The sequence below is a fragment of the Lepidochelys olivacea genome (genome assembly GCF_965140295.1).
Source record: "Lepidochelys olivacea isolate rLepOli2 genome assembly, chromosome: 1".
Classification (NCBI taxonomy): domain Eukaryota; kingdom Metazoa; phylum Chordata; order Testudines; family Cheloniidae; genus Lepidochelys; species Lepidochelys olivacea.
The window spans coordinates 246,561,062-246,588,661 of NC_140411.1; the positions used below are offsets into that span (position 1 = coordinate 246,561,062).

The 27,600-nt window shown below is 44.8% G+C and overlaps 1 protein-coding gene across 5 annotated transcripts in view; it reads left to right on the top strand.

Moving 5' to 3' along the window:
* Positions 1-27,600, top strand: part of LOC311514251 (uncharacterized protein) — a 74,306-nt gene that overhangs the window by 42,903 nt on the left and 3,803 nt on the right. For 3 of the 5 annotated variants that reach the window (XR_014709852.1, XM_084616671.1, XM_084616670.1), the window contains exons 17-21: positions 425-545; positions 4,595-4,628; positions 8,566-8,661; positions 9,099-9,214; positions 26,299-26,434. Coding sequence is in view for 4 of the 5 variants with exons in the window: in XM_084616671.1 (XP_084472797.1) it covers positions 425-545; positions 4,595-4,628; positions 8,566-8,661; positions 9,099-9,214; positions 26,299-26,434 (503 nt within the window). In the remaining variant the exon portion in view is untranslated. The remainder of the gene's footprint in view (positions 1-424; positions 546-4,594; positions 4,629-8,565; positions 8,662-9,098; positions 9,215-26,298; positions 26,435-27,600) is intronic. The other 2 variants (XM_084616673.1, XM_084616672.1) reach the window with 1 other exon arrangement.

The window sequence follows — 27,600 nt, forward strand, 5'->3', positions numbered from 1 at the left end:
GTGAATGGCGGATGGACAAGATTACAAAAAGGTACACTAGAGTATGTTACCTCACCCTACGAGAGAGGAGGAGGAAGGCAGCTGGGCTAGGACACTGGGAGGATCTGGGTGGTGGTGGGCAGGGGTGTGTGTGTGAGGACAGGAATAGTATCTCTACAGTGCTGGGACCACACAGCTGAAAGGAGGACCATACAGACTTCTCCTTGGATAGAGTGTATGCACCCTCATTCCATCACTTCCCATGGCAGTGAGTCCACAGTATATCCTGAGTCTTAGCCATGGGGCTGAGGTTCTTTACTAGTCTCCTTTGGTCAGTGGCAGAGGAAGAGAAGGAAGAAGAACTCGCTTTAGATATGCTAAGAGAAATAACTTCAACCTAAAAAGAGCTAATTTATAAAAATGACAGTGTTTTTGTCTTTTACAGAACTGAGGATGATCTGAGTGACACTGAATTAATCACCACATGTGAGCCCTGTACTGTCTGTGAAAACCTAATTAAAGCAATGAAGATAAAGAAAATCATTTGGCCTAATAGAGATGAAAAAGTAGGTAGCAGAAAGTTTACTGCAAAAAACCATGTGTCACAGTTACAGGGCTAACTGCAACTCTGCCCCTTCTCTGAGGGCACCACCTCAAGTCTCAGACCCTGTGACTACCTCTCTTCAAGTGGAATCACATGATTTTCCCACTCGCAAATGGCCCTAGGCTGCAGTACCCTGTTTACCAAACATGTTTACCCAGCAGGTCCTACTGGGTTTAGTATCTGCTGTTCTTCCCTTTGGAAGCCTATGAGTTTCTGATTACAGTGACCTTCTTAAAAAAGCTTTCAGAGTAGCAGCCGTGTTAGTCTGTATCTGCAAAAAGAAAAGGAGGACTTGTGGCACCTTAGAGACTAACCAATTTATTTGAGCATAAGCTTTCATGAGCTACAGCTCACTTCATCGGATACATTCAGTGGAAAATACAGTGGGGAGATTTATAACACAGAGAACATGAAACAATGGGTGTTACCATACACACTGTAACGAGAGTGATCAGGTAAGGTGAGCTATTACCAGCAGGAGAGCAGGGGGTGGAGGGGGGAACCTTTTGTAGTGATAATCAAGGTGGGCCATTCCAGCAGTTGACAGGAACAGCAGGGGAGGAGGGGGAATAAACATGGGGAAATAGTTTTACTTTGTGTAATAACCCATCCACTCCCTGTCTCTATTCAAGCCTAAGTTAATTGAATCCAGTTTGCAAATTAATTCCAATTCAGCAGTCTCTCATTGGAGTCTGTTTTTGAAGCTTTTTTCTCAAAGAATTGCCACTTTTAGGTCTGTAATCAAGTGACCAAAGAGATTGAAGTGTTCTCTGCCTGGTTTTTGAATGTTCTAATTCTTGACGTCTGATTTGTGTCCATTTATTCTTTTACGTAGAGACTGTCCAGTTTGACCAATGTACATGGCAGAGGGGCATTGCTGGCACATGATGGCATATATCACATTGGTAGATGTGCAGGTGAACGAGTCTCTGATAGTGTGGCTGATGTGATTAGGCCCTATGCTGGTGTCCCCTGAATAGATATGTGGGCACAGTTGGCAACAGGCTTTGTTGCAAGGATTGGTTCCTGGGTTAGTGGTTCTGTTGTGTGGTGTGAGGTTGCTGGTGAGTATTTTCTTCAGGTTGGGGGGCTGTCTGTAAGCAAGGACTGGCCTGTCTCCCAAGATCTGTGAGAGTGATGGGTCGTCTTTCAGGCTAGGTTGTAGATCTTTGATGATGCGTTGGAGAGGTTTTAGTTGGGGGCTGAAGGTGATGGCTAGTGGCGTTCTGTTACTTTCTTTGTTGGGCCTGTCTGGTAGTAGCTGACTTCTGGGTACTCTTCCGGCTCTGTCAATCTGTTTCTTCACTTCAGCAGGTGGGTATTGTAGTTGTAAGAATGCTTGATAGAGATCTTGTAGGTGTTTGTCTCTGTCTGAGGGTTGTGGAGCAAATGCGGTTGTGTCGTAGAGCTTGGCTGTAGACAATGGATCGTGTGAAAGCTGGAGGCATGTAGGTAGGCATAGCGGTCAGTAGGTTTCCGGTCTACGGTGGTGTTTATGTGACCATCGCTTATTAGCACTGTAGTGTTGTTTATTTAATCATATAAGTGCAAAGCATTTAAGAGAAAAGGATCTTAAAATAATCAAGGGGCCCTTGAAAGGTCTAGCTTGCCCCAGACAGCCCTGGTTCACCTTAGCTCTCGCTCCCACTGAGCGCATGCCTTTTAATCAAGAACAAATCCTGTTGTCCTCCTGTGGTCGCAGGCTTGCCTGAAACTGGTGTCTCTGCTGCTGCCACCTGTGCAGCTATGACTACACTGCCATTTAAACTTGCACTAGCTCACTGAGAGCAAGTGCTCGTATGCGCATACAAGCAGGGGAATCACACTCCGAGCTCAGAGTGTAGGCGTAGTCCCAGTCAGCCATTGGTTCCCTGACTGCCTCCCCAATCTTGGTAATCCATCTTTCACCTCGTTTCCTTTAGAAATCTCCTCCCACTCCTCCTACTTTTACAGTGGCATTAGGAGAGGCGTAACAGGACTAGCAGCTTTTTTGATGGAGTGTGTCATGGCAATTTGCATGAGTTCTGTGCCCCAGAGAATATTGTGCCTTATAGATAAGCCCCTTCATTTTCCGTTTAAACTGATTTTTTCCGAAAAATTTCTGGGTTTTACAAAAAGTATTATTCATTTTTTTCTGATTTTCAGCTTACTTTTGTATCATTCAAATATATAAAAAATAACTTGTTTTATTAGGAAAATACAATACATTGCATGAGATATATGTTTTATGATAATACATTAATCTGTGTGTTTATGCCAAGCTGCCATTCGTGTAAGGCTATGTATTAGTCTAGAAGATGCACACAATAAACAAACAGGTGCACACACAAGCTCTGACGTGCGTGTGCATCTGAACGTACTGATGAATCTCATGCCTACCACGTACACATTTCAAGCTATTAGCAGATAATGGTTTAAAGATTTGACACATGAAAATGGGAAGAAAAGGAAAATCTGTATTGGACTACATTTCAGAACACAAGGAAGTATTTGAAAGCTTTTAAAAAAACAAAAACAGGAGAAAAGGATGAAGTTGAGTGTATGCGCTGCAAAGGGAGTGGCTCAATTATTAAATGTAAATATTTATAGGCTAATAGTTCTAAGTCTACAACTGTAAATTGTTTATTCAAATGAAAAGCATTATTTGGGGATTCCAAAGACATTGTTTTCTTAAACTCAGAGGTGGCATTGTGTTTTGAGTTCTGTTTTAGTTCTGCAGCAAACCACACTGATGAACGGAATTCAAAGCATTAATCTACTGAATACTTTTTTCCCCTGTCTTTCCATCCACCCAAATAAATCCTGATATTTACCCAGAAAAATTATGAATAGTTTTTTGCACTGATTTTCACTTGTTTTTGTGGTAATAAACACTGATAATTTCCTGGGAATTAATTACATTAAATTAAAACCGAAAATTAAGGGCCCCACCTATAGAATAAATGAAACTGGAAATTTCCAGGGGTAATACCTAGCAGAATGCCTGGCAGATCTCTCCTCTTACAAGATGGGGAAATTCAAACAAGGGCTGCCTGAATATATGTGGAAAGTTTTATTTTAATATTTAATCAAAGGCTCCAGTGCATTTATTTGCATATGTAATCATAGTGCATTAAGGACCGGATCCTGCAATATTGAGGTTAATTTTACCATTGACTTCAGTGGTTACAGGACCAGGTGCTATGACTTCCATTTCATGGTGTAATTATTTTTAGCTAGCCAAAGAAATTAAATTCAAACAAAAGCATTATAACTGAAATTACCCAGGCACAAAAATCAGGAAATTCCATGATACAGAATGTGATTTTCCCCTGCACACCCTCTCCATGGCCAGACACCTTGCATGATAAAGCCATGGAGGTTTTGCTGTATTTTACAGTTTTCTGCTTTGGAAGGGGGCAGGGTTGATCCTGTATATACATCTGGGGCTCAACTGCAGCTGCTGTGTGAAACATAACTGAATTTTCTGACCTTGGTGCTTGTTAAATATGTGTCAGCTGTGATATTCCATTAACAGTGTTTCATTTAATATTTCATAGAGTGAATTAGGACTGTTATTTGGAGTCACAAGTCTCAATTTTGCAGAGATTTAACTCAGTGGGACTATGTTCACAAATCGTTCCATGACTGGGGCCAGAGGGCCTGACTCTGCAGTCACTTCCTATATACGGATATTCCTACAGTATAATTATTAAAGTAGAATGAGGACTTCTTTTTTCTGAAGATAATGCAGCTCATTGAACTAAGATCCTTTTTTAATGACTGTATAAATGATTCTGTAAAGTCATTTCAGCACAAGAATTAATGTACCTGGTTAGAGTTTGAAATAACATTATTTGACAGGCAACAACTCATGATAGTTACTATTATGCCCCACTATGAAATGAATCCAGAAGATTATTTAAAAAATTCCCTTCAGCGCAACAAACTACTAAATAGTGCCACTTTTCATTAGAAAAGTGAAATGGTCAGTATTTTCCACTCATTTATTTTCTTTTTGTTTTCTTCTAGAAGCAACCAGAAGGTGCAACTAAAGATCCAACAGGTAGGCAACTATATAAAATATGAGTGAATATTAAATGCATGAAAATACTGCTTTAGGCCACGATTGGCAAATACATAACTTTACATATGCGAAGAGACTTGTCACATATGTAAAAAGAAAAGGAGTACTTGTGGCACCTTAGAGACTAATCAATTTATTTGAGCATAAGCTTTTGTGAGCTAAAGCTCACTTCATCGGATGCATTCAGTGGAAAATACAGTGGGGAGATTTATATACATAGAGAACAAGAAACAATGGGTGTTACCATACACACTGTAAGGAGAGTTATCACTTAAGGTGAGCTATTACCAGCAGGAGAGCGGGTTGGGGGGGAATAAACAAGGGAAAATAGTTTTACTTTGTGTAATGACCCATCCACTCCCCGTCTCTATTCAAGCCTAAGTTAATTGTATCCAGTTTGCAAATTAATTCCAATTCAGCAGTCTCTCATTGGAGTCTGTTTTTGAAGCTTTTTTCTCAAAGAATTGCCACTTTTAGGTCTGTAATCGAGTGACCAAAGAGATTGAAGTGTTCTCTGCCTGGTTTTTGAATGTTCTAATTCTTGATGTCTGATTTGTGTCCATTTATTCTTTTACGTAAAGGCTGTCCAGTTTGACCAATGTACATGGCAGAGGGGCATTGCTGGCACATGATGGCATATATCACATTGGTAGATGTGCAGGTGAACGAGCCTCTGATAGTGTGGCTGATGTGATTAGGCCCTATGCTGGTGTCCCCTGAATAGATATGTGGACACAGTTGGCATCGGGCTTTGTTGTAAGGATAGGTTCCTGGGTTAGTGGTTCTGTTGTGTGGTGTGTGGTTGCTGGTGAGTATTTTCTTCAGGTTGGGGGGCTGTCTGTAAGCAAGGACTGGCCTGTCTTCCAAGATCTGTGAGAGTGATGGGTCGTCCTTCAGGCTAGGTTGTAGATCCTTGATGATGCGTTGGAGAGGTTTTAGTTGAGGGCTGAAGGTGACAGCTAGTGGCGTTCTGTTATTTTCTTTGCTGGGCTTGTCCTGTAGTAGGTGACTTCTGGGTACTCTTCTGGCTCTGTCAATCTGTTTCTTCACTTCAGCAGGTGGGTATTGTAGTTGTAAGAATGCTTGATAGAGATCTTGTAGGTGTTTGTCTCTGTCTGAGGGGTTGGAGCAAATGCGGTTGTATCATAGAGCTTGGCTGTAGATAATGGATCATGTGGTGTGGTCTGGATGAAAGCTGGAGGCACGTAGGTAGGCATAGCGGTCAGTAGGTTTCCGGTCTACGGTGGTGTTTATGTGACCATCGCTTATTAGCACTGTAGTGTCCAGGAAGTGGATCTCTTGTGTGAACAGGTCCAGGCTGAGGTTGATGGTAGGATGGAAATTGTTGAAATCATGGTGGAATTCCTCAAGGGCTTCTTTTCCATGGGTCCAGATGATGAAGATGTTATCAATGTAGCGCAAGTAGAGTAGGGGCATTTGGGGACGAGAGCTGAGGAACTTTTGTTCTAAGTCAGCCATAAAAATGTTGGCATACTGTGGGGCCATGAGAGTACCCATAGCAGTGCTGCTGATTTGAAGGTATACATTGTCCCCAAATGTGAAATAGTTATGGGTGAGGACAAAGTCACAAAGTTCAGCCACCAGGTTAGCCATGACATTATCGGGGATAGTGTTCTTGACGGCTTGTAGTCCATCTTTGTGTGGAATGTTGGTGTAGAGGGCTTCTACATCCATAGTGGCCAGGATGGTGTTATCAGGAAGATCACCGATGGATTGTAGTTTCCTTAGGAAGTCAGTGGTGTCTCAAAGATAACTGGGAGTGCTGGTAGCGTAGGGCCTGAGGAGGGAGTCTACATAGCCAGACAATCCTGCTGTCAGGGTGCCAATGCCTGAGATGATGGGGTGTCCAGGATTTCCAGGTTTATGGATCTTGGGTAGCAGATAGAATGCCGCAGGTCGGGGTTCCAGGGGTGTGTCTGTGCGGATTTGTTCTTGTGCTTTTTCAGGGAGTTTCTTGAGCAAATGGTGTAGTTTCTTTTGGTAACCCTCAGTGGGATCAGAGGGTAATGGCTTGTAGAAAGTGGTGCTGGAGAGCTGCCTAGCAGTCTCTTGTTCATATTCCCACCTATTCATGATGACGACAGCACCTCCTTTGTCAGCCTTCTTTGATTATGATGTCAGAGTTGTTTCTGAGGCTGTGGATGGCATTGTGCTCTGCACAGCTGAGGTTATGGGGCAAGTGATGCTGCTTTTCCACAATTTCAGCCCGTGCACATTGGTTGAAGCACTCTATGTAGAAGTCCAGTCTGTTGTTTCGACCTATGTAAAGTTACTCCTGTGCATAAATGTTCACAGCAGAGGCGCCTTTTCAATTTAGCTTTTTGTTCTCTTTGTGACAGTGGGACAGTCCTTTTATCTAGCATCAGTACATGAGCCCTACCAAAAGTTATTTAGGAGACTTTCTATTTTTGTATCCTATTGTTTCTTTCCCAAATTGTATCCTATCCTGTTGCCTCACCAATGAACTCTCTCCTGAGAAGAGAGGAATATACACTATACATCAAGGATCTTTCTGCGGAAAAGGACCTAGGGGTGACAGTGGACGAGAAGCTGGATATGAGTCAGCAGTGTGCCCTTGTTGCCAAGAAGGCCAATGGCATTTTGGGATGTATAAGTAGGGGCATAGCGAGCAGATCGAGGGACGTGATCGTTCCCCTCTATTCGACATTGGTGAGGCCTCATCTGGAGTACTGTGTCCAGTTTTGGGCCCCACACTTCAAGAAGGATGTGGATAAATTGGAGAGAGTCCAGCGAAGGGCAACAAAAATGATTAGGGGACTGGAACACATGAGTTATGAGGAGAGGCTGAGGGAGCTGGGATTGTTTAACCTGCAGAAGAGAAGAATGAGGGGGGATTTGATAGCTGCTTTCAACTACCTGAAAGGGGGTTCCAAAGAGGATGGCTCTAGACTGTTCTCAATGGTAGCAGATGACAGAACGAGGAGTAATGGTCTCAAGTTGCAGTGGGGGAGGTTTAGATTGGATATTAGGAAAAACTTTTTCACTAAGAGGGTGGTGAAACACTGGAATGCGTTACCTAGGGAGGTGGTAGAATCTCCTTCCTTAGAGGTTTTTAAGGTCAGGCTTGACAAAGCCCTGGCTGGGATGATTTAACTGGGAATTGGTCCTGCTTTGAGCAGGGGGTTGGACTAGATGACCTTCTGGGGTCCCTTCCAACCCTGATATTCTATGATTCTATGATCTGACTCCATCCTTTCTCTTAAAAGCAGAAATCAGTATATGGAAACTAGAAAGTTGGTGCTAACTTATATGTTCAAAAAAAGTAAAGAGGACCCTGAGAATCAGAATAGTTTAATCTTTCTGTAGGCACATGAGTTCACGAAGTAAACAACTTGAACTGCTGCTCCTCCTCATTTCAGATGCACATTAACTTCTACCCTACTAGTTATAGTCTGACTCTTATTTACTGTGATTTATTGACATACATTTGCTTAATCATGAAAGCAGTGATACATAAAATAGCCAAGTTAATGTAGAAACACCGAGTCATATAGAAAGATGAAGTAGTTTATACCTTTAATAAATATTCAACTCCTGTTAACATTAGTAGGTTATGCTTAACATTAACGAGAACTCCTCATATACATCAAGAGACATCACTGATTAGCAAAAATTGTGCAACTGTTTCTGCAGTATTTTGTAGAACTACTATTTTTCTGTGCTATCTTGATACACATTTGCCTTATCTTATTGTATCTCCATATGTTTGTAAAAACGGTACCAATTTAAGGAATTATTTTGAGTAAAAGTATCAGACTCTTGAGGTGGATGGACTCCCTGGCTTTGGAGACTGACACTAAACTGCCTTCTGAGTGCATATTGCCTAAACATACTAATACTTTAAATTTTCCCCCACATGGAATCCCACATTCAGAAGAAGAAAATAATCCAAGAACTGAATCCTTTCAAGTAAAAGGCAGCATCAAAAAAGTCATGAGCATTTGTGATGAAAAGATTTTAGCACTCCAAGGTGAGTTTTCTGGCTTTTTAATACTTTCTCTGAGATCTGCTGAAGACTCTAATGACTTTAAGGTTTAATTCAGCAGGAAGTTTGATCAGTGTTTTTAGTCTTTCCCATACTGGCATTAGTTTAATCCAATTTTAAATGCAGTTTGAAAGTGTATGTTAGTCTAATCACTTTCAAAATCAGTTTAGTGTATCCACACTAGTCCTCCAGGAATTATCAGGTGTGTTAAATCATGTTAAGACAAAACTCTGGTCAAGAACCCACCATCCACCAAAAAGGCCTTAGCATAGTTCTGAAAAATTGTTGCAACCCATATTTCCTAGACTTACAAATTTACTTACATAAGAATGTACTTTTCTTTTAAGGAGGAGAGGAAGTTGTGCTTCTGTTTAGTTCTAAGTTTCATCAGGCAGTATTTATAGTTGCAGTTTTACTTACAGCTGATCGAGAGAAATGTAATAGAAAGGATACTGAAGGAACTCCAGTCTCAGGAGAGAAGGAAGGAAAAACAATGGAAATACAGTCACCAGCAGATGAGGGACATGCTTCTGGTCAGGTAAACACATTAAAAAAAAAAAAGAAAAACGGATAAAACCAGAAAAATATGGCTACATAATGCTTTAAATATTTATATTAGAATGGTTAAGATAGTAAGCTCTTTGGGCAAGGAACCATCCTTTAATTTTGTATTTGTACCGTACCTAACACAGTAACGTTCTGGTCCATGCCTGGGGCTTCTGTGATACTATAATACAAATAATAATAATTAATAATATGGTAAAGATAAAAACTCACTAAATTGGCCTGTGAGCATTGAGTAAAATTTTTAATGCCAAAATTTTTAATTGGTTGGAGATTATCCCTTTGACTTTAATTGTAGTTAACTTTTTGAGAAGTATGCTGGTATGAGACTGACAAATTTACCATAATTTCGTTGGCTACTGTAGCTGAGATTGCTGGCCCCTTTAATAGCAAACACTGCCGGTCTGCCTATTAACGGAGCTTGGCCCTTTAAAACTCAGGATTCTTTTTTGAGTGCTGTCCCTGTGGGTGCTCCCCTCCAGGTCACAGTGCGTCCCGGCGCTGTTGATCGGAGATCTTCAGTAGCAGGGCCTGGTCGGGACGCACGCGCTCAGCTACTGTCTTGCGTTGTCGTTAGGGTCTGCCTGAGCACGCGCGTCCCGCCCTCCCCTCTCAGTTCCTTCTCAACTGTCGTCGGCTGAAGACGGGACTTGGGGCAGAGCTCATCTCTTCCCTGGTTACTGTGAGAAATAAGCAGAGAAAAATAGAAATAGTTAGCTAGCCATTTCCCAGTTCTCCCTTTCCTTTAGCATAGTTCGTTAGTTTAAAAAAAAATATTCCCCCCCCTCAAGTTAGTCTCTTGTTGAGACTTCCCTGGCCGCTCATACTTTCGTTATGCTGTGGTCGCCAGGGTTTAAGAAATGTGGCTCCTGCAAGGAGTCTATGCTGCTGTCTGACGGGCACTTACTCTGTGTTAAATGCCTTGGCGAGACACACGTCTCTGCCAAGTGTTTCCACTGCACCAACTTAAAAACTAGAGCTCGCCGTGACAGAGACTTGCGGCTAAAAACGCTCCTCATGGAGAAAGCTCTGCAGTCGCCTACGAAGAAGAGCAGTAAACCCTCTCCCTCACGCTCCCCTGCCAAGTCAGAACTGACCGGGAGCACGGCTTCACCCTCTCATGCGAAGAGACAGGAAGCCCTAATGGCTCCTCTCAGAGACACTCAAAAGGGTAAAGGATCTCCCGTAAGGTCTTTACCCTTGGTGCTGACAGTGCCGAGAGCAGGCAACTCTGGCTTCCCCAGCACCTCAGCAGCAACTCATGCAGGGTGCAAAAGCAGGGACCTAACTTCCTGCAGGGGGAACCTCTCCTCAGCACCAGTCCTGCCGGCACCGACAATGGACTCTGTGCTGGTAATGCATTCCACCCCGGTGCCGACAAGAATGTCAGCACCGAGCCTGCCTGCAGCCCTTGGAGCAGATTCAGACCCCCTGCGGGGCTCTAACAAACGTTTCGTGGCTCCTACAAAAGTGAAACTAAAATCACTCCGGGCTGCCGCTCACACTTCACGCTCTGCAGCAGGCCAGCCTAGGGAGCAGCAACAATTCCTGCATCAGCAAGATATCTCTGGCCCCTGAGCCTGACTCTCTGCTCCTCCACATGGAGCACTCACTGTTTAAACAGCAGCTCTCACCACCTGACCTGGCTACTTTCACTGATAGAGAACAACACACAGCAGCAGGCGGAGTTCTCCCTGCCTGAGTCTCCCCCTTCACCGGAGCCATACATACCCAAAGACATGGCGCATCATCAGAATCAGCCTCAGTTTCCCTACTTTGTCCTCCAGTGGCTGGGACCCAACTTTCCCTACCTGGTGTCCTGGCCTCAGTGGTACCCGTGGTCGGCTCCTGGCACTGCTCCTCCTTGTGCCCCTTCTACTGGACCGCAAACTCATCCTACGCCTGTATCCCCAGCTCCAATAAACATCTAGAGCTCCTGAAACCCCTCTTGAAGAGGTGGGCTATGAACCCTTCCCGGATTTACTGGCTCCTATCTTGCCATCAGCCACAGAGGATGCCCTCATGCCTCCACCTCCATGAAACATGGACGACTTTAAGGAATTCCAGGAACTTTTCAAGAGCGTGGCACTCAGCCAGGAAATCCCTTTGGAGGAAGTCCAGGAGACAGAACATAGACTCCTCAAAATCCTCTATCCCTCTGCACTCTCAAAGATCGCACTACCCATAAATGAAGCTCTCCTAGAACCAGCTGATACTCTCTGGCAGACCCCTGCCCCCATCCCATCAACAGGCAAGAAAGCTGAATGTAAATACTACGTGCCTGCGAGGGACGTCGATTTCTTATTTTCCCATCCACAACCCAATTCTCTTGTGGTGGATGCAGCGACGCAGAGAACAAAGCAGCCACACCACTGGCCCATTCTGCAGGACAAGGACCTCAAATGCCCTTACCTCCTGGGCTGCAAGGTTTATACCTCTTCTGCTCTGCAATTTAGAATTGTAAATTATTCTGCCCCCCTTGCAAGCTATGACTATGACAACTACAACAAGTTCTTTGATTTTGCCTCCCATATACTGGAGGACATGAGAGTGGACTTCAAGTTAGTCCTCGTCGAAGGTCAGTTGGTGTCTAGGATGGCACTATAAGCATCCATGGACATGGCTGATCCAGCAGCCTGCACCACTGCAGGTGATCTGCAGGTCTACCTGGCTCTCGGCATCCGGTATCCCCAAAGATTTGCAGACCAAAGTGGAGGATCTCCCCTTTGACAAAGATAAACTCTTTTCCAAAAAAACCAATGAAGTCCTTCACACAATGAAAGACTCTAGAGCCACTTTGCGCACATTGGGCGTATACCCATCCATCCCCAGGAGACCAAGGTATCAACCTTATCAGATGCCCCGCGCACAACAATATCAATATCACCGACCCCAGTATGACACTGGGAGAAACCACAACAGACCTCCTAGGCGCAGGCAAAACCAGGCGCAACCAACTACTTTCCACCTATCAGGTAACAAATAACAATTTTGAAGTGCTGGTCAGGGGTTCTGCGCAACCACCCCTTGACTCCGCCACCTATTTGCTCATTGGCTACCGCCTCCAGGCTTTCCACCATGTCTGGCAACAGATCACGCAGGACCGTTTGGTCCTGGAAATAGTTCAGTCAGGTTACTCCATCCCTTTCTTATCTTCCCCCTCCCATCCTTTCCCCTTTCCTGTCCCTCTTCAGGGACCCCTCTCACGAGCACCTTCTCCGCATGGAGGTGGCTCATCTTCTCTACCTAGATGCAGTCGAACATGTACTGACGCAACATCGGGGGAAAGGGTTCTACTCCAACTACTTTTTGACCCAAAAGAAAGGCAGGGGGTGGAGACCTATTTTAGACCAAATTAGTGCCCTAGTTTGTGTACAAAATGTACACAGTAGTGTACAAAAATTCAAGATGGTCACATTGGGCACAATAGTACCTGTGCTGGAACAAGGGGACTGGTTCACAGCCCTCGACCTACAAGATGACTATTTTCATATATTCATTCATCCAGCACACAGATGCTTCCTGTGATTCATACTTGGACACAACTACTTTCAATACAGAGTACTTCGACTTGGACTCTCCATAGCACCGTGGGTATTCTTCAAGACCCTAGCTGTAGTTGTAGCCCACCTCCGCAAACACAGCATTATATTTTTCCCCTAGTTAGCTGACTGCCTTATCAAAGCCAGCTCCTATGACGAGACGTTAAATGCGACAAACTTTACCCTCTCCCTTTTCCACAGTCTAGGCTTGCAAATAAATTTCCAGAAATCCACCCTAATACCTACACAGCAGATAGAGTTCATTGGAGCGCACCTGGACTTGATTCGAACTAGAGCCTCGCTTCCACACAAGAGATTCCTCACTATTACACATCTCATACACACGATCTCTGTTCGCCCCAGAATACAGGCACGGACCTGCCTTCAGCCTCTTGGTCACATGGCAGCCACCACCTTTGTGGTCAAATACGCCACGCTGCACATGAGATGCCTTCAGGGTTTTCATAGATTCATAGATACTAAGGTCAGAAGGGACCATTATGATCATCTAGTCCTACCTCCTGCACAATGCAGGCCACAGAATCTCACCCACCCACTCCTGCGAAAAACCTCTCCCCTATGTCTGAGCTACTGAAGTCCTCAAATCGTGGTTTAAAGACTTCAAGGAGCAGAGAATCCTCCAGCAAGTGACCCGTGCCCCATGCTACAGAGGAAGGCGAAAAACCTCCAGGGCCTCTTCCAATCTGCCCTGGAGGAAAATTCCTTCCCGACCCCAAATATGGCGATCAGCTAAACCCTGAGCATATGGGCAAGATTCACCAGCCAGATACCCAGGAAAGAATTTTCTGTAGTAACTCAGATCCCACCCCATCTGACATCTCAACTCCAACTACAAACCCAACAGAGACAGTTTCTGCAGAACACTGACTCCGCCACCGAACTTACTGGCCTCCCTACATTGGTGGACAAAACCAGAGAACCTATGCACGGGTGTTCCCTTCCATCCACACTCCCCAGTACTCATGCTTACCACGGACGCTTCCCTGATAGTTTGGGGAGTGCACCTAGGCGACCACAAGGCATAGGGCTGCTGGTCCCTATCAGAGACACGTCTGCACATCAATCTCACGCTCAGCAGACACTTCTCCGAGGAACACGAATGGGAATTACATCCCATGATACTCCGACAGCTCTTCTCCCACTGGGGCACTCCATCGATAGACCTGTTTGCCACTTCTCAAAACCGCAAATGCCATCTGTTTTGCTCCAGAGCAGGACTCAGAAACGCATCTTTAGGGGATGCATTCCTCATTCCTTGGAACAATTCCCTCATGTACACTTTTTTCCACCGATTCCACTGATACACAGGGTTCTATGCAAGCTCACAGAGGACAAGGCCCAGGTCATACTTATTGCCGCAGCTTGGCCCAGACAGACATGGTATCCCTACCTGCTACGCATGTCCATCCGTGCTCCCAGGACTCTCCCTGACAGACCAGATCTCCTCTCCCAGAACCGTGGTTGGCTTCTTCATCCACAGCTCTGGAAACTCCATCTGATGGTGTGGTTCCTTCATGGTTTCAATCCCATGAATTAGCCTGCTCGGAACAGGTCCAACACGTCCTCCTGCACGGTAGAAGGGACTCCACTTGTAACGCTTACCTGCAAAAATGGAAACGCTTCTCCATCTGGTGCTTCCACAGATGCCTAATACCCCAGACTGCAACCCTCCCTGACATCTTAGACTATCTTTTCAAACTAAAACAGGATGGGCTTTCGCTCAGTTCTATCAGAGTACACCTCGCCGCCCTTACCACCTTCTGTGACACTCTGGACGGCTATTCACTTTTTGCCCACCCCACCATGAAACGCTTCCTCACGGGCTTGCAACATCTCTACCATGGAATTCATTCACCAGTAGCCTCCTGGAGTCTCAACATAGTTCTCCGCACTCTTATGAAACCTCCTTTTGAGTCCCTGGCTACCTCATCCCTGCTCAACATGTCCATGAAAGTGGCTTTCTTGGTTGCCAGAATGTCAACGAGAAGGGTTAGTGAAATAAGCGCCCTGATGGCCTACCCTCCCTACACCATTTTCTCTAAAGACAAGGTTGCTATGTGACCCCACCCCAAATTCCTCCACAAGGTGGTGTCTACCTTCCACCTTAACCAGCCAACATACTTACCTGTATTCCATCCCAAGCCTCACACGACTCCACAGGAAGCGGCGTTGCATACCCTTGATGTCCGATGGGCTCTTGCATTCTATCTTGACAGAACTAAACCATTTCATAAATCCCCTAGGCTATTTGTTTCTACTACCAAGAGATCAAAGGGTGAGGCTATCTCTAAGCAAAGACTCTCCAAGTGGATCTCGGACTGCATCAGATCCTGCTATCAGACCCAGAATGTTCAACCACCAGAGACTGCTAGGACTCATTTTACTAGAGCAATGTCAACATCCATTGCCTTCCTTCACAAGGTACCTATTACAGACATATGCAAGGCGGCCACGTGGACATCTGACCACACATTTGCCAGACATTATGCCATCACATGGGATACCATGGCAGACACCATAGTCGCCCATATGGTACTGTCTACCATTGTCCTTCAGTCCAAAAGCTCACCAACCATAGCGAGTACTGCTTCAAATTCACCCGGAGTGGAGCACCCACAGGGACAGCACTCGAAGAAGAAGAGAAAGTTACTCACCTTGCAGTAACTGAGGTTCTTCAAGATGTGTGTCTCTGTGGGTGCTCCACTACCTACCCTCTTCCCCCTACTTTGGAGTACTAATCAGATCACTCTGTGGTAGAGAAGGAACTGAGGGGGTACGGGACACGTGTGCTCAGGCAGACACTAACGACGCCGCAAGACAGCAGCTGAGCGCGTGCGTCCCGACCAGGCACTGCTACCGAAGATCTCCGATCAATGGCGCTGGGACACACCGTCACCTGGAGTGAAGCACCCACAGGGACACACATCTCGAATGACCTCAGTTACTGCAAGATGAGTAACTTTCTCTTCTGGGAGATGTAGTTCTCACAGTTGCTTGGTAATTGTGGGCAGAACTGCAGTGCATGGTGGGAGAAAAAGCAGGCTCTTTAAAGGGCAGTCTTTCCTTAAAGTGCCTGGAGATGTGCGGGAGGGAGAAAGGAGAGAGGGGAGCGTGTACTTGTTGGGGAGAGTTCTCTGGAAAGACCAGGCCTTGTGTGGGGCTGATCACTTATAGAACCGGGTAGGCACTGAGCCCAGGAGGATCTGTGGAAAACGTTGGTGAAGATGCAGGAACCCTGAGGAGGAGTAAGTTTCTCAGGGCCTGAGGAGACAAGACATCAAAGGACCCAGGAAGAGGTAGAGTAAAAGAAGGAAAAGGCCTGCCACAATAGAGCAATGGTGTATGCTGGAGGTGCAGGATTGCCATCAGTTTTTGTCTAGGTGCTCAGGCCGGAGCTTCCAGTGAGGATTGGAGGAAGCCCCACTTCAACCCCTGAATGGGGCTTGCCATCCCAAAAGGGCCAAAAATCATGAGTCAGGCCCTAAAAAATTAATCATGCAATTGGCTTAAAAATCATGTGTTTTTTAAGTAGGTGCTTTCTGTTTGACTTCTGAGTTTTGAGCCTTCGTTTCATGTTTTCAGTCTTTTCTCCACAACTGGAAGGGCTAGAAACTTACCCTTCTGTTTAAATGAAAGCTGAGATTCTCATTTAATCACACAACTCTAGGAGCTGGGGCTTTACGAAAAACACCAAATATCCTGAGACTTGTGATAAAATCCTGGGGAAGGGCAAAGGAAATTCTTTGTTTTGTGCTTGGCCTGTTTTTGTTTGTCTTGGAAGTGAGGCCAGAATCCAAACTAATGTAGTAGAAAGGAAACTGAGTCCTGGTGGGCAAATTGAAGTAATGCTAGGCCCATAAAGAACCTGTTATAGCTAGCTACAGGTATAATGGAGTCCATAATGTAGGATTCGACTCATTCATTTTCTTTAGGCATCTCCAGTCATGTGTCATGCGACTCTTATTAGAAAGCAATTGTAAAATTTCTGTAAAATTTCTTATAATGTAACTATTGTTTCAGTGGTTAATTGTATTATCTTTGTGATTATCAATAACTGGGGCAGAAAATAGCCCCAAATATGAGTGATTCCTTTCAAAGTTTTGAAGTGGCAGTATCAATAATTCAGAACCAATCATTCACATAACAAATTTTCTGTGAGCAGTCTGATTTTCTTGAATGTCTTCATTATTTGAAATTCTTTACTTGTTTGTTTGAATCATTCTTGAGCTATAGATTGTTCACTAACTGTTCACTGTGAAAATTTAATATCTGAAGTTCAAGTGGTGTTGATTAGTTCTGAGGGAGTACGTAAGTCACATGGTAAATTTCTGTTCCACGACTGGAGGAACATAACTTCTAGAGTCAGGTTCTTCATTGAGTGGTGTCCCTGTGGGTGCTCCATTTCAGATGGCGGTGCGTCCCAGCGTTGTCGATCGGAGATTTTGCTAGCAGTGTCTGGTTGGGGCGCGCTTGCGCAGGAGCTGTCTTGTGGCGGCACTGATGCCTCTTCGGGCACGTGCATGCACTGACCCCCTCAGTTCCTTCTCAACTGTCCTCGGCTTGAGATGGAGTCTGTTAGCAGATTTTAGTTAGATTTTAGAGATTTAGGATAGTACTTACAGTGTTAATAGTGAATAGTGATTTTAGAGATTTAGGATAGTACTTATAGTGTTAATAGTTAGTTTAAGCTTGGATTTAAGTAGATGTAGCTTTTACATTTCTTTCTCCCCATCCTCAGAACCTTGAAGAGGGACAAAAACAAAAATGCCTGGATCACCAGATTTTAAAAAGTGCACATCTAAGAAGGATGCCATGCTGGTCTCAGACAGACATTCACTCTGTGTCTGCTGCCTGGGGGAGTTGCACATCCCTCAAAAGTGTGCTCACTGTAGTAACCCAAAGGCAAGGGCAAGGAGAGATAGGGATCTCTGCCTAAAATGCATCCTAATGGAGAAAATATTGACCCCTCGAAACGGAATCCACAAGTGGCTCCCCTGCGGCCATGTCACTGGACAGAGCTAGTGCCTTGTCCTCAGAGAAATCAAGGAAGAGAGCATTATCATCTCCAAGCTGAGAACCTTTAAAAAAGAAACAGTCTCCGGCGAGATCCGTGCCCTCGATGTCAAGCTTCTCTAGAGTGAGCACCTTCAATACACCAGGCACCTCCAGCACCATCTGCCAGGGGACCTCTGCCGGCAAAGTTAAGTAGTCGAGCAGCAGGCACCATTCAGCCTCCTCCTCCTACTCCACGGCATCCTCTACCCCAGCGAAAGGAATGGCACCGCAACCGATGCTGCAAACCATGGCACCCCCTCCAGCACTGATGATAGTGGCACAGAGCATAGAACAACCTAGTCAAGACACCACGGTGCCGAGAAAGGCCACACACAAGTGATTGGCACCGAAAGCAGTGGCACCGCAAACAGTAGCACCAATGTCTGCCGAACAAACTTCAACAACTCGGATTGCATCTGCACTGACTCTCCTCTACTTGGCACGGCGGATTCGCCGGTACCTACGGCACCAGACCAACCCCACTCTCCCATCGCACTACCATTTTCAAGAGATGAAGAAGATGAAGAAAAGGAAGCTGTCTTCTTTTCTGACCATTCTTCCCCAACAGCAACCAAATACAAAAGAAAATCAGACCCAAACAAGGGTCTACCACCAGGGCTGGCTAACCCCTGGATATGCCCATCCATGCCATTCCAGTTACAGTGGCCACAATGGGACCCATGGGCAACTTTTAGGGCGCAGTTCCGACAGCCTACATCCGTGAACAGAAAAACCATAAAATCAGCATCGACTTCAGTACCCGAACTCTCTGAAGCCACAGAGGAAGGGGAAGAAGAAAGAGATATCACATTAGAACATGGTGAGCCTCTAGAATACAACCCCTCATGCTCTATGGATGAAAGTTATACCCACAACTACAATAGCCCCGATGACTTCAAAAACCTCTAGGAGCTTTTCGGGGAGTGGCACAGAGCCAGAACATTCCTCTAGAGGAAGTACAGGAGACACAACACTAACTCCTGAAAATACTCCATACATCAGCTTCCTCCAAGATCCCCATCCCCATCAATGATGCCCTCCTGAAACCAGCAGACATTATGTGGCAAACACTGGCCTCCATCCCACCAACCAACAAGTGCATGGATAGGAAATACCACATGCCAAATAAAGGGATGGAATTCCTATTTGCGCACCCATCACCAAACTCCTTGGTGGTGGATGCAGTAAACCAAAGAAACAAACAATATAAATCCACTCCTCAAAACAAAGAATGGAAGAGACTGGATCTTCTAGGCCAAAAAGTGTACACATCAGCTACACTGCAATTCCTCACTGCAAATTACACCGTGCTACTGGCAAACTATGATCATAACAATTATAACAAATTCACAGAATTCACCCAGAATATACCTGAGGGGGAAAGAAAACAATTCCGGGCCATCGTGAACAAAGGCCAGCTTATCGCCAGGACAGCACTACAGGCCACCCTCAACGTGCCAGACACAGCAGCTCACATGACGGCAACAGCCATTATAATGTCAGGGCATCATGGCTGAATTCATCAGGAATCTCCAAAGAACTGCAACATAAAGTGGAAGATTTGCCTTTTGACAGAGACAGACTATTTTTGCCCAAAACCAATGAAGTTCTCCAGTCCATGAAAGATTCCAGGGTGACCCTCCGAACATTAGGGCTACACACAACGCAAAACAGGAGGCAACTTGATCAGCCATACAACAGAAACAGGGACAACACATCTCAGCGACAGCAGAGACCATACGAATCAAGGGGACAAAGAAATAGACCACAAAGATACCAACAGAATCAACCCCAGAACTCAGCGTCTCAACCACCACCAAACAAACCGCAATTTTGAAGTATTGGTCAAGGGTCTGCATGACCTCCCCATAACACCAGCATCAGCGGACAACACACAAATCTTTGGGCACTGGCTCAGGCCATTTTACACCAACTGGGCTGTGATCACATTTGATCAGTGGGTTTTAAAACTAATTCTAATGGGCTATGCCATCCCTTTTACATCTATACCAACTACCCACCCTCCTTCCCGGTTCTTCTGCGGGGACCCTTCTCACAAGCATCTATTGAGACAAGAGGTGCATCACTTTCTGCAAATAGGTGCAATGGAACTAGTCCCAACACAACACAGAGGGAAGGGATTTTATTCCCATTACTTTCTGACTCAAAAGAAAAATGCGGGGTGTAGACCCATCCTAGACCTAAGAAAACTCAACAAATTCATCTGCCCACAGTTTCAAAATGGTCACCCTGAACTCGATCATCCCTATGCTGGAAGAAGGGGACTGGTTTGCAGCCCTTGACCTGCAAGATGCATACTTTCACATTACAATCCATCCAGCTCACAGATGCTTCCTAAGGTTCACAGTAGGACAAGAACACTTCCAATACAGAGTGCTACCATTTGGCCTATCGACAGCATCGGGAGTGTTCACCAAAGCACTGGCGGTAGTAGCAGCACACCTGCACAGACAAAGGATACTCATATTCCCTTACTTAGACGACTGCCTAATCAGGGGTTCCACAAAGACAGAAAGAGAAAGAGCTATTCAATTAACCATCTCCCTCCTCCACTCCCTGGGGCTACAAATCAATGAAAGGAAATCCACCCTCACTCCAGTATAACAACTGGAATTCATAGGTGCTCGCCTGTACTCACTCCCTTCCAGAGCCCCGCTTTACCATGATGACCTCCCTTATATTGGGGGTCTCGCACAGCTCATGGTGCATGCATGCACCTGCTTATAGCTACTGGGACACATGGCGACCACCACGTTCATGGTCAAGCATGTCAGGCTACACATGCGGTGCCTATAAAGATGGCTAAATACAGTCTACAACCACGAAGGCACAGCCTAAACAAGAGATTCACACCCGCCGCAGAGGTGATTCAATCGCTGCACTGGTGCACAAACCCATCAAACGTGTGCTCAGGCATACCTTTTCAACAGGAAGAAGAACAGGAGTACTTGTGGCACGTTAGAGACTAACAAATTTATTAGAGCATAAGCTTTCGTGGGCTACAGCCCGTTTCATCGGATGCATAGAATGGAACATATATACACATACAAATAAGTTGAAGTTACCAGACAAACTGTGAGAGGCTAATTAGTTAAGATGAACTATTATCAGCAAGAGAAAAAAACTTTTGTAGTGATAATCAAACTGGCCCATTTAGACAGTTGACAAGAAGGTGTGAGGATACTTAACTTAAGGAAATAGATTCAATATGTGTAATGACCCAGCCACTCCCAGTCTCTATTCAAACCCAAGTTAATGGTATCTAGTTTGCATATTAAATCAAGCTCAGCAGTTTCTCATTGGAGTCTGTTTTTGAAGCTTTTCTGTTGCAAAATTGCCATCCTTAAATCTTTTACTGAGTGGCCAGAAAGGTTGAAGTGATCTCCTACGGGTTTTTGAATGTTATGATTCCTGATGTCAGATTTGTGTCCATTTATTCTTTTGCTTAGAGGCTGTCTGGTTTGGCCAATGTACATGGCAGAGGGGCATTGCTGGCACATGATGGCATATATCACATTGGTAGATGTGCAGGTGAACGAGCCTCTGATAGTGTGGCTGATGTGATTAGATCCTATGATGGTGTCACTTGAATAAATATGTGGACACAGTTGGCATCGGGTTTTGTTGCAAGGATAGGTTCCTGGGTTAGTGTTTTTGTTGTGTGGTGTGTGGTTGCTGGTGAATATTTGCTTCAGGTTGGGGGGCTGTCTGTAAGTGAGGACTGGTCTGGCTCCCAAGATCTGTGAGAGTGAGGGATCATTTTTCAGGATAGATTGTAAATCTTTGATGATGAGCTGTAGAGGTTTTAGTTGGGAGCTGAAGGTGACAGCTAGTGGCGTTCTGTTATTTTCTTTGTTGGGCCTGTCCTATAGTAGGTGACTTCTGGGTACTCTTCTGGCTCTGTCAATCTGTTTTTTCACTTCAGCAGGTGGGTATTGTAGTTGTAAGAATGCTTGATAGAGATCTTGTAGGTGTTTGTCTCTGTCTGAGGGATTGGAGCAAATGCGGTTATATCTTAGAGCTTGGCTGTAGACAATGGATCGTGTGATGTGTCCTGGATTGAAGCTGGAGGCATGCAGGTAAGTATAATGGTCAGTAGGTTTCCGGTTTAGGGTGGTGTTTATGTGACCATCACTTATTAGCACAGTAGTGTCCAGGAAATGGACGGCTTGTGTGGATTGGTCTAGGCTGAGGTTGATGGTGGGATGGAAATTGTTGAAATCATGGTGGAATTCCTCAAGAGCTTCTTTTCCACGGGTCCAGATGATGAAGATGTCATCAGTGTAGCACAAGTAGAGTAGGAGTGTTTGGGGCTGACAGCTAAGGAAGCGTTGTTCTAAGTCAGCCATAAAAATGTTAGCATACTGTGGGGCCATGTGGGTACCCATAGCAGTGCTGCTGACTTGAAGGTATATATTGTCCCCAAATGTGAAATAGTTGTGGGTGAGGACAAAGTCACAAATTTCAGCCATCAGTTTTGCCGTGCATTATCGGGAAACACCATTGGTTCAAATCACAACAGACAGCTCCGTGATCGGATGGGGGGCCCCCCTGAAACAATATACTGCCCTGGGCAAACGGTTACCAATAGAGACGCACCTTCTCATAAACCTACTGGAACTACACACGGTCCACAGTGCATGCTACCGCTTCCTTCCACTCATAAGAAACAGAATGATAAGGATATTAACAGACAACATTGCTTGCATGTTCTATATCAACCTCCAGGGTGGAGTGTGATCCCACTCATTATGTGTGGAAGCTCTAAAGTTATGGAACTGGGAAAGTATAACATCACTATAACAGCTTCATATCTACCAGGCTGTCTGAATATCATGGCGGACACACTAAGCAGACAGTTCTCCGAAGAACACAAATGGGAACTGAATGACAAAATGACACAACTCATCTTCGGAGGTGGGGAAATTCATCCATAGACCTATTTGCCACACAAGCAAACAAGAAATGCCCAGGATTCTCCTCATAAGAAGGACAGGGAACACAATCACTGGGAGACATGTTCCTGATAAAATGGAACGCCCATCTCTTATATGCTTTCCCTCCAATTCCTCTAATCTCCAGAGTCATACACAAAATACAAACCGACAGGGCCAAGATAATCCTCATAGTGCCAACATGGCCCAGACAGACTTTGTTCCCTTATCTGAATCACATGGCAATATGCACTCCATTCAGTATCCCTTGATGACGTGATCTCCTCTCACAGGACAACGCATAAGTCCTCCATCCCAATCCAGGGAAAATCACCTCAGAGCATGACTCCTTCATGGCTCTGAGGGAACGAATTAACTTGTTCAGATCAAATACAACAGCTACTGATTAACAGCAGGAAACAAAACACACGACATACATACCCCTAAAAATGGAAGAGATTTTCCATTTGGTGTCAAAACAAACAAATATCAGCAAACCAAACCCCACTCCCATTGATCGTGGAGTACCTACTATCATTAAATAAATCAGAACTGGCTACAAACTCGATCAAGGTCAACCTCACGGCAATAACCGCCTTCCACCAACAGATAGAAGGGACATCAGTATTCGCCTGCCTGATCACAAAGAGATTCATAACGGGCCTACAAAACATGTACCCGGACATTTGTGAACCTACTCCGGCATGGGACTTAAACCTAGTGCTCAAATGCTTAACCAGAAAACCATTGAAACCCTTAGCATCTTGCTCTATGCTCCATTTATCAATGAAAGTAACATTCTTAATAGCCATCACATCGGCACAAAGAGAGAGTGAGTGAGATTGGGGCGCTCATGGCTCACCCCTCATACACAATATTCCACAAGGACAAAGTGACTCTGAGGACTCACCCAAAATTCATGTCCAAAATATCGTCCTCATTCCACCTTAACCAGCCAATTCACCTACCCACTTTCCACCCTAACCCACACAACAACCCACTAGAGGCGGCATTACACACATTAGATGTCTGCCATGCCTTGGCCTTTTACCTAGACAGCACAAAGACCTTTTGTAAGTCCCCCAGACTGTTCGTATCAACAACAGAAATGTCAAAAGGCACAGCTATATCAACACAAAGACTATTGAAGTGGATATCAAACTGCATCCACTTGTGCTACTCCTTATGAAACACTGAAGCCCCAACAGGAACCAGAACACACTTGACAAGGGCTGTAGCAACTTCTACAGCATTCCTGCACAACGTGCCCATCCTTGACAAATGCAGAGCAACTACAAGGGCATCCGAACATACTTTCACCAATCATTATGCAATCATGCTTAGCTCAAGCGCAGACACTAAATTAGGCTGTAGAGTCCTAGCAGCAGCTACACAATCAACTCCAAAGTCCCTTCCATCTGCATGAGGGCACTGCAATACATTCTCATGAAGTGGAGCACCCACAGGGACTCCACTCGATGAAGAAGAGAAGGTTACTCACCTTGTGCAATAACTGAGGTTCTTTGAGATGTATGTCTCTGTTTGTTGCTCCACTACCCACCCTCCTCCCCTCTACTTTGGAGTAAGAATCAACTGCTCCAGGGTAGAGAAGGAACTGAGGGGGTCGGCATGTGTGCATGCCAGAAGAGGCGTCAGCGCCACCATGAGACAGCGATTGCGCATGCGCGTCCCGACCAGACACTGCTAGCAAAATCTCCAGTCGACTGCTCCGGGGTGCACTGCCAGCTGAAGAGGAGCATCAAGTTGCAGTGGGGGAGGTTTAGATTGGATATTAGGAAAAACTTTTTCACTAAGAGGGTGGTGAAACACTGGAATGCGTTACCTAGGGAGGTGGTAGAATCTCCTTCCTTAGAGGTTTTTAAGGTCAGGCTTGACAAAGCCCTGGCTGGGATGATTTAACTGGGAATTGGTCCTGCTTTGAGCAGGGGGTTGGACTAGATGACCTTCTGGGGTCCCTTCCAACCCTGATATTCTATGATTCTATGATCCACAGGGACACATCTTGAAGAACCTCAGTTACTGCACAAAGTGAGTAACCTTCTCTTTCTAGTGAAAATACACTTATGAGTTTAAGATTTATTTTCCTCAAATAACCTCTGATATTCTCTTAAGATACGTTGTTTCCATGAATGAATATCCCCGGTAGTGAGCTCATTTAGTAGCGTAGTCATGGAAAGCAGACACACAAGGGGTGCAAGCTCAACCAAAATACATCATTTGTTTACTTAAGTGAACATTCATGAACATTTCTTGGGGTATTTCCATCTCTTTAGATTTATGTACATTGGTCATTGTCCTTGTGTCTGAGCTGCTCGTCTCCATTACTTCCACTTTCTGTAAGGAGTGTTCTGAGAGATTTCTCAGATTTCTCCTTGTATAACTTTTAAAAATTAAATTAATAACACAGCAGACAATTGTCTGTGAAACAAGAAAGACTAAGGTTATTTTCCATCTCTTCAGCAGTTCTAGAACATTAAGGTCAAATTATATCCACTCCAGGATGGGTGCACTGTGGGGCGATGGAGGCACTTCTTCTTGCTAGTGCAGTTGACAGTGTTAGTTTCCCAGAAAGTGATGGTAATGGGGCCAGGGCTTCACATTGGCCAGGAGAGCTAGCGTGGTATGGATGGGAGAATACACTGAACTGTTTGAAAGAGTGCTGGAGCTGCTGATGCATTGTGAGCTACGCCAGAGGACATGGGGAATTCCTCTTCAGGTGCCTACTGGAGCATGGATCCTCCCGCCTTCCCCTAATGCAGGGCTTCTCAACCTTTTCCTCTCTGAGGCCCCCCCCCCAACATGCTATAAAAACACCACAGCCCACCAGTGCCACAACTGTTTTTCTGCATATAAAAATCAGGGACAGCATTAGGTGTTAGCAAGTAGAGCAAGTGCCCCAGGCCCTTACACCACAGAGGGGCCCGCAAAGCTAAGCTGCTCAGTCTTTGGCTTCAGCCTTGGGTGGCGGAGCCCCGGGCTCTGGGGGCTTGGCAGGACTTTGGCTTTCCGCCCTGGGCCCCAGTGAGTCTAATGTTGGCACTGCGTGGCGGCCCCCCTAAAACCTTCTCATGGCCCCCCAGGGGGTCGCCGACCCCTGGTTGAGAACCACTGCCCTAATGTACAAACAGTGGTTTAAAGCCGTGGGATAGTTGCAAGATTTTTTTTTATTAGACTCAAGTACCTTATAACAGCTTGAAATGTTTAATATTTAATGAACTTCTAGTTCTTCAACTATATTTTGTCTACTATATGCAGACCATATGTTCTTCGACTCCTATTTAACAGAAAATTTTGTAATTACTTTTCCCATCATTGCCTATGAACAAGTATTTCTATTCAGATAGTCTGTATTTATTATACTCTGCACTGTATACAGACAATCACAAAACTTTATATTTATTTATAATTTATTTTTATTTTTATATTTTATTTATTTATTTATTTATATTCTATTTATATTTTAGCAGGCCATTTTAAATTCATCAGCAGTGTCTGCATCCCACAGAGATGACATAGTGAAAGAAGACAGAGAAAAAACAAATCCTTTATTGACTGAGACTGAATCAGAGCTAGAAACTGAATCCTTGGACAAACCAAAAGGTACATAGCATAGACCAATAAACTAATATTTCTGTTTTGTCTGAGGAGTTCAAATGGGGAATCCTGTACTTTCTCAATTGACAAGCAGGAAAATCTAAATTGTAGTTTGACACATAGTCCCCTTCTATCACATGGGAAATGTCTTAAGAAGAACCCCTGCTAGCTCTTGGCTTCTTAAATACTTCGTCTCACCAACTGAAGGAATTCATTACACAGATTCAGGTGAGTCCATGATAGATACTAAGGTCTGAAGGGACCATTATGATCATCTAGTCCGACCTCCTGCACAAAGCAGGCCACAGAATCTCACCCACCCACTCCTGCGAAAAACCTCTCCCCTATGTCTGAGCTATTGAAGTCCTCAAATCGTGGTTTAAAGACTTCAAGGAGCAGAGAATCCTTCAGCAAATGACCCGTGCCCCATGCTACAGAGGAAGGCGAAAAACCTCCAGGGCCTCTTCCAATTTGCCCTGGAGGAAAATTCCTTCCCGACCCCAAATATGGCGATCAGCTAAACCCTGAGCATATGGGCAAGATTCACCAGCCAGATACCCAGGAAAGAATTTTCTGTAGTAACTCAGATCCCACCCCATCTAACATCCCATCACAGGCCATTGGGCCTATTTACCATGAATATTAACCTTGTATCATTTTAACTCATGATTTTGGAAGTAGCTAGAGCCAGAGTAGCATTTATTTATTTATTTATTTGTATTACTCTAGTGCCTAGAAGTCCCAGTTATGGACCAAAACCCTATTGTACGAGGCATTGTACAAACACAGAACAAGGCAGTCCCTTGAAGCATGACCAACCGTGAGGAGGTCTGAAAGTGACTAATTGACCCCCAGTAGGTGGGCCATTGCATTTAATAAGCAGGAAACCAGTGCCACAGTGACATGATTGTGTAGGTTGTGCAGGGCATTCTGTAAAAACAGGGCCTTGTGGAATTGAGAAGTGCTCTGTGTAGAACTACATTAACAAACTGAAGCACGTTAATATGGAAGTGGAAAGAATGCCTGTGATGATTTCAGAATAACAGGTGTAAGTCACTGAAATGACATGGGGGTGCAGATTAGTGAGTGACAGCCTCAGTTGACCCATATCTGTTAAATCAGTGACTTGCAAAGTATCAGCCAGGAATCATCTTACCAATGAATTATTTTTA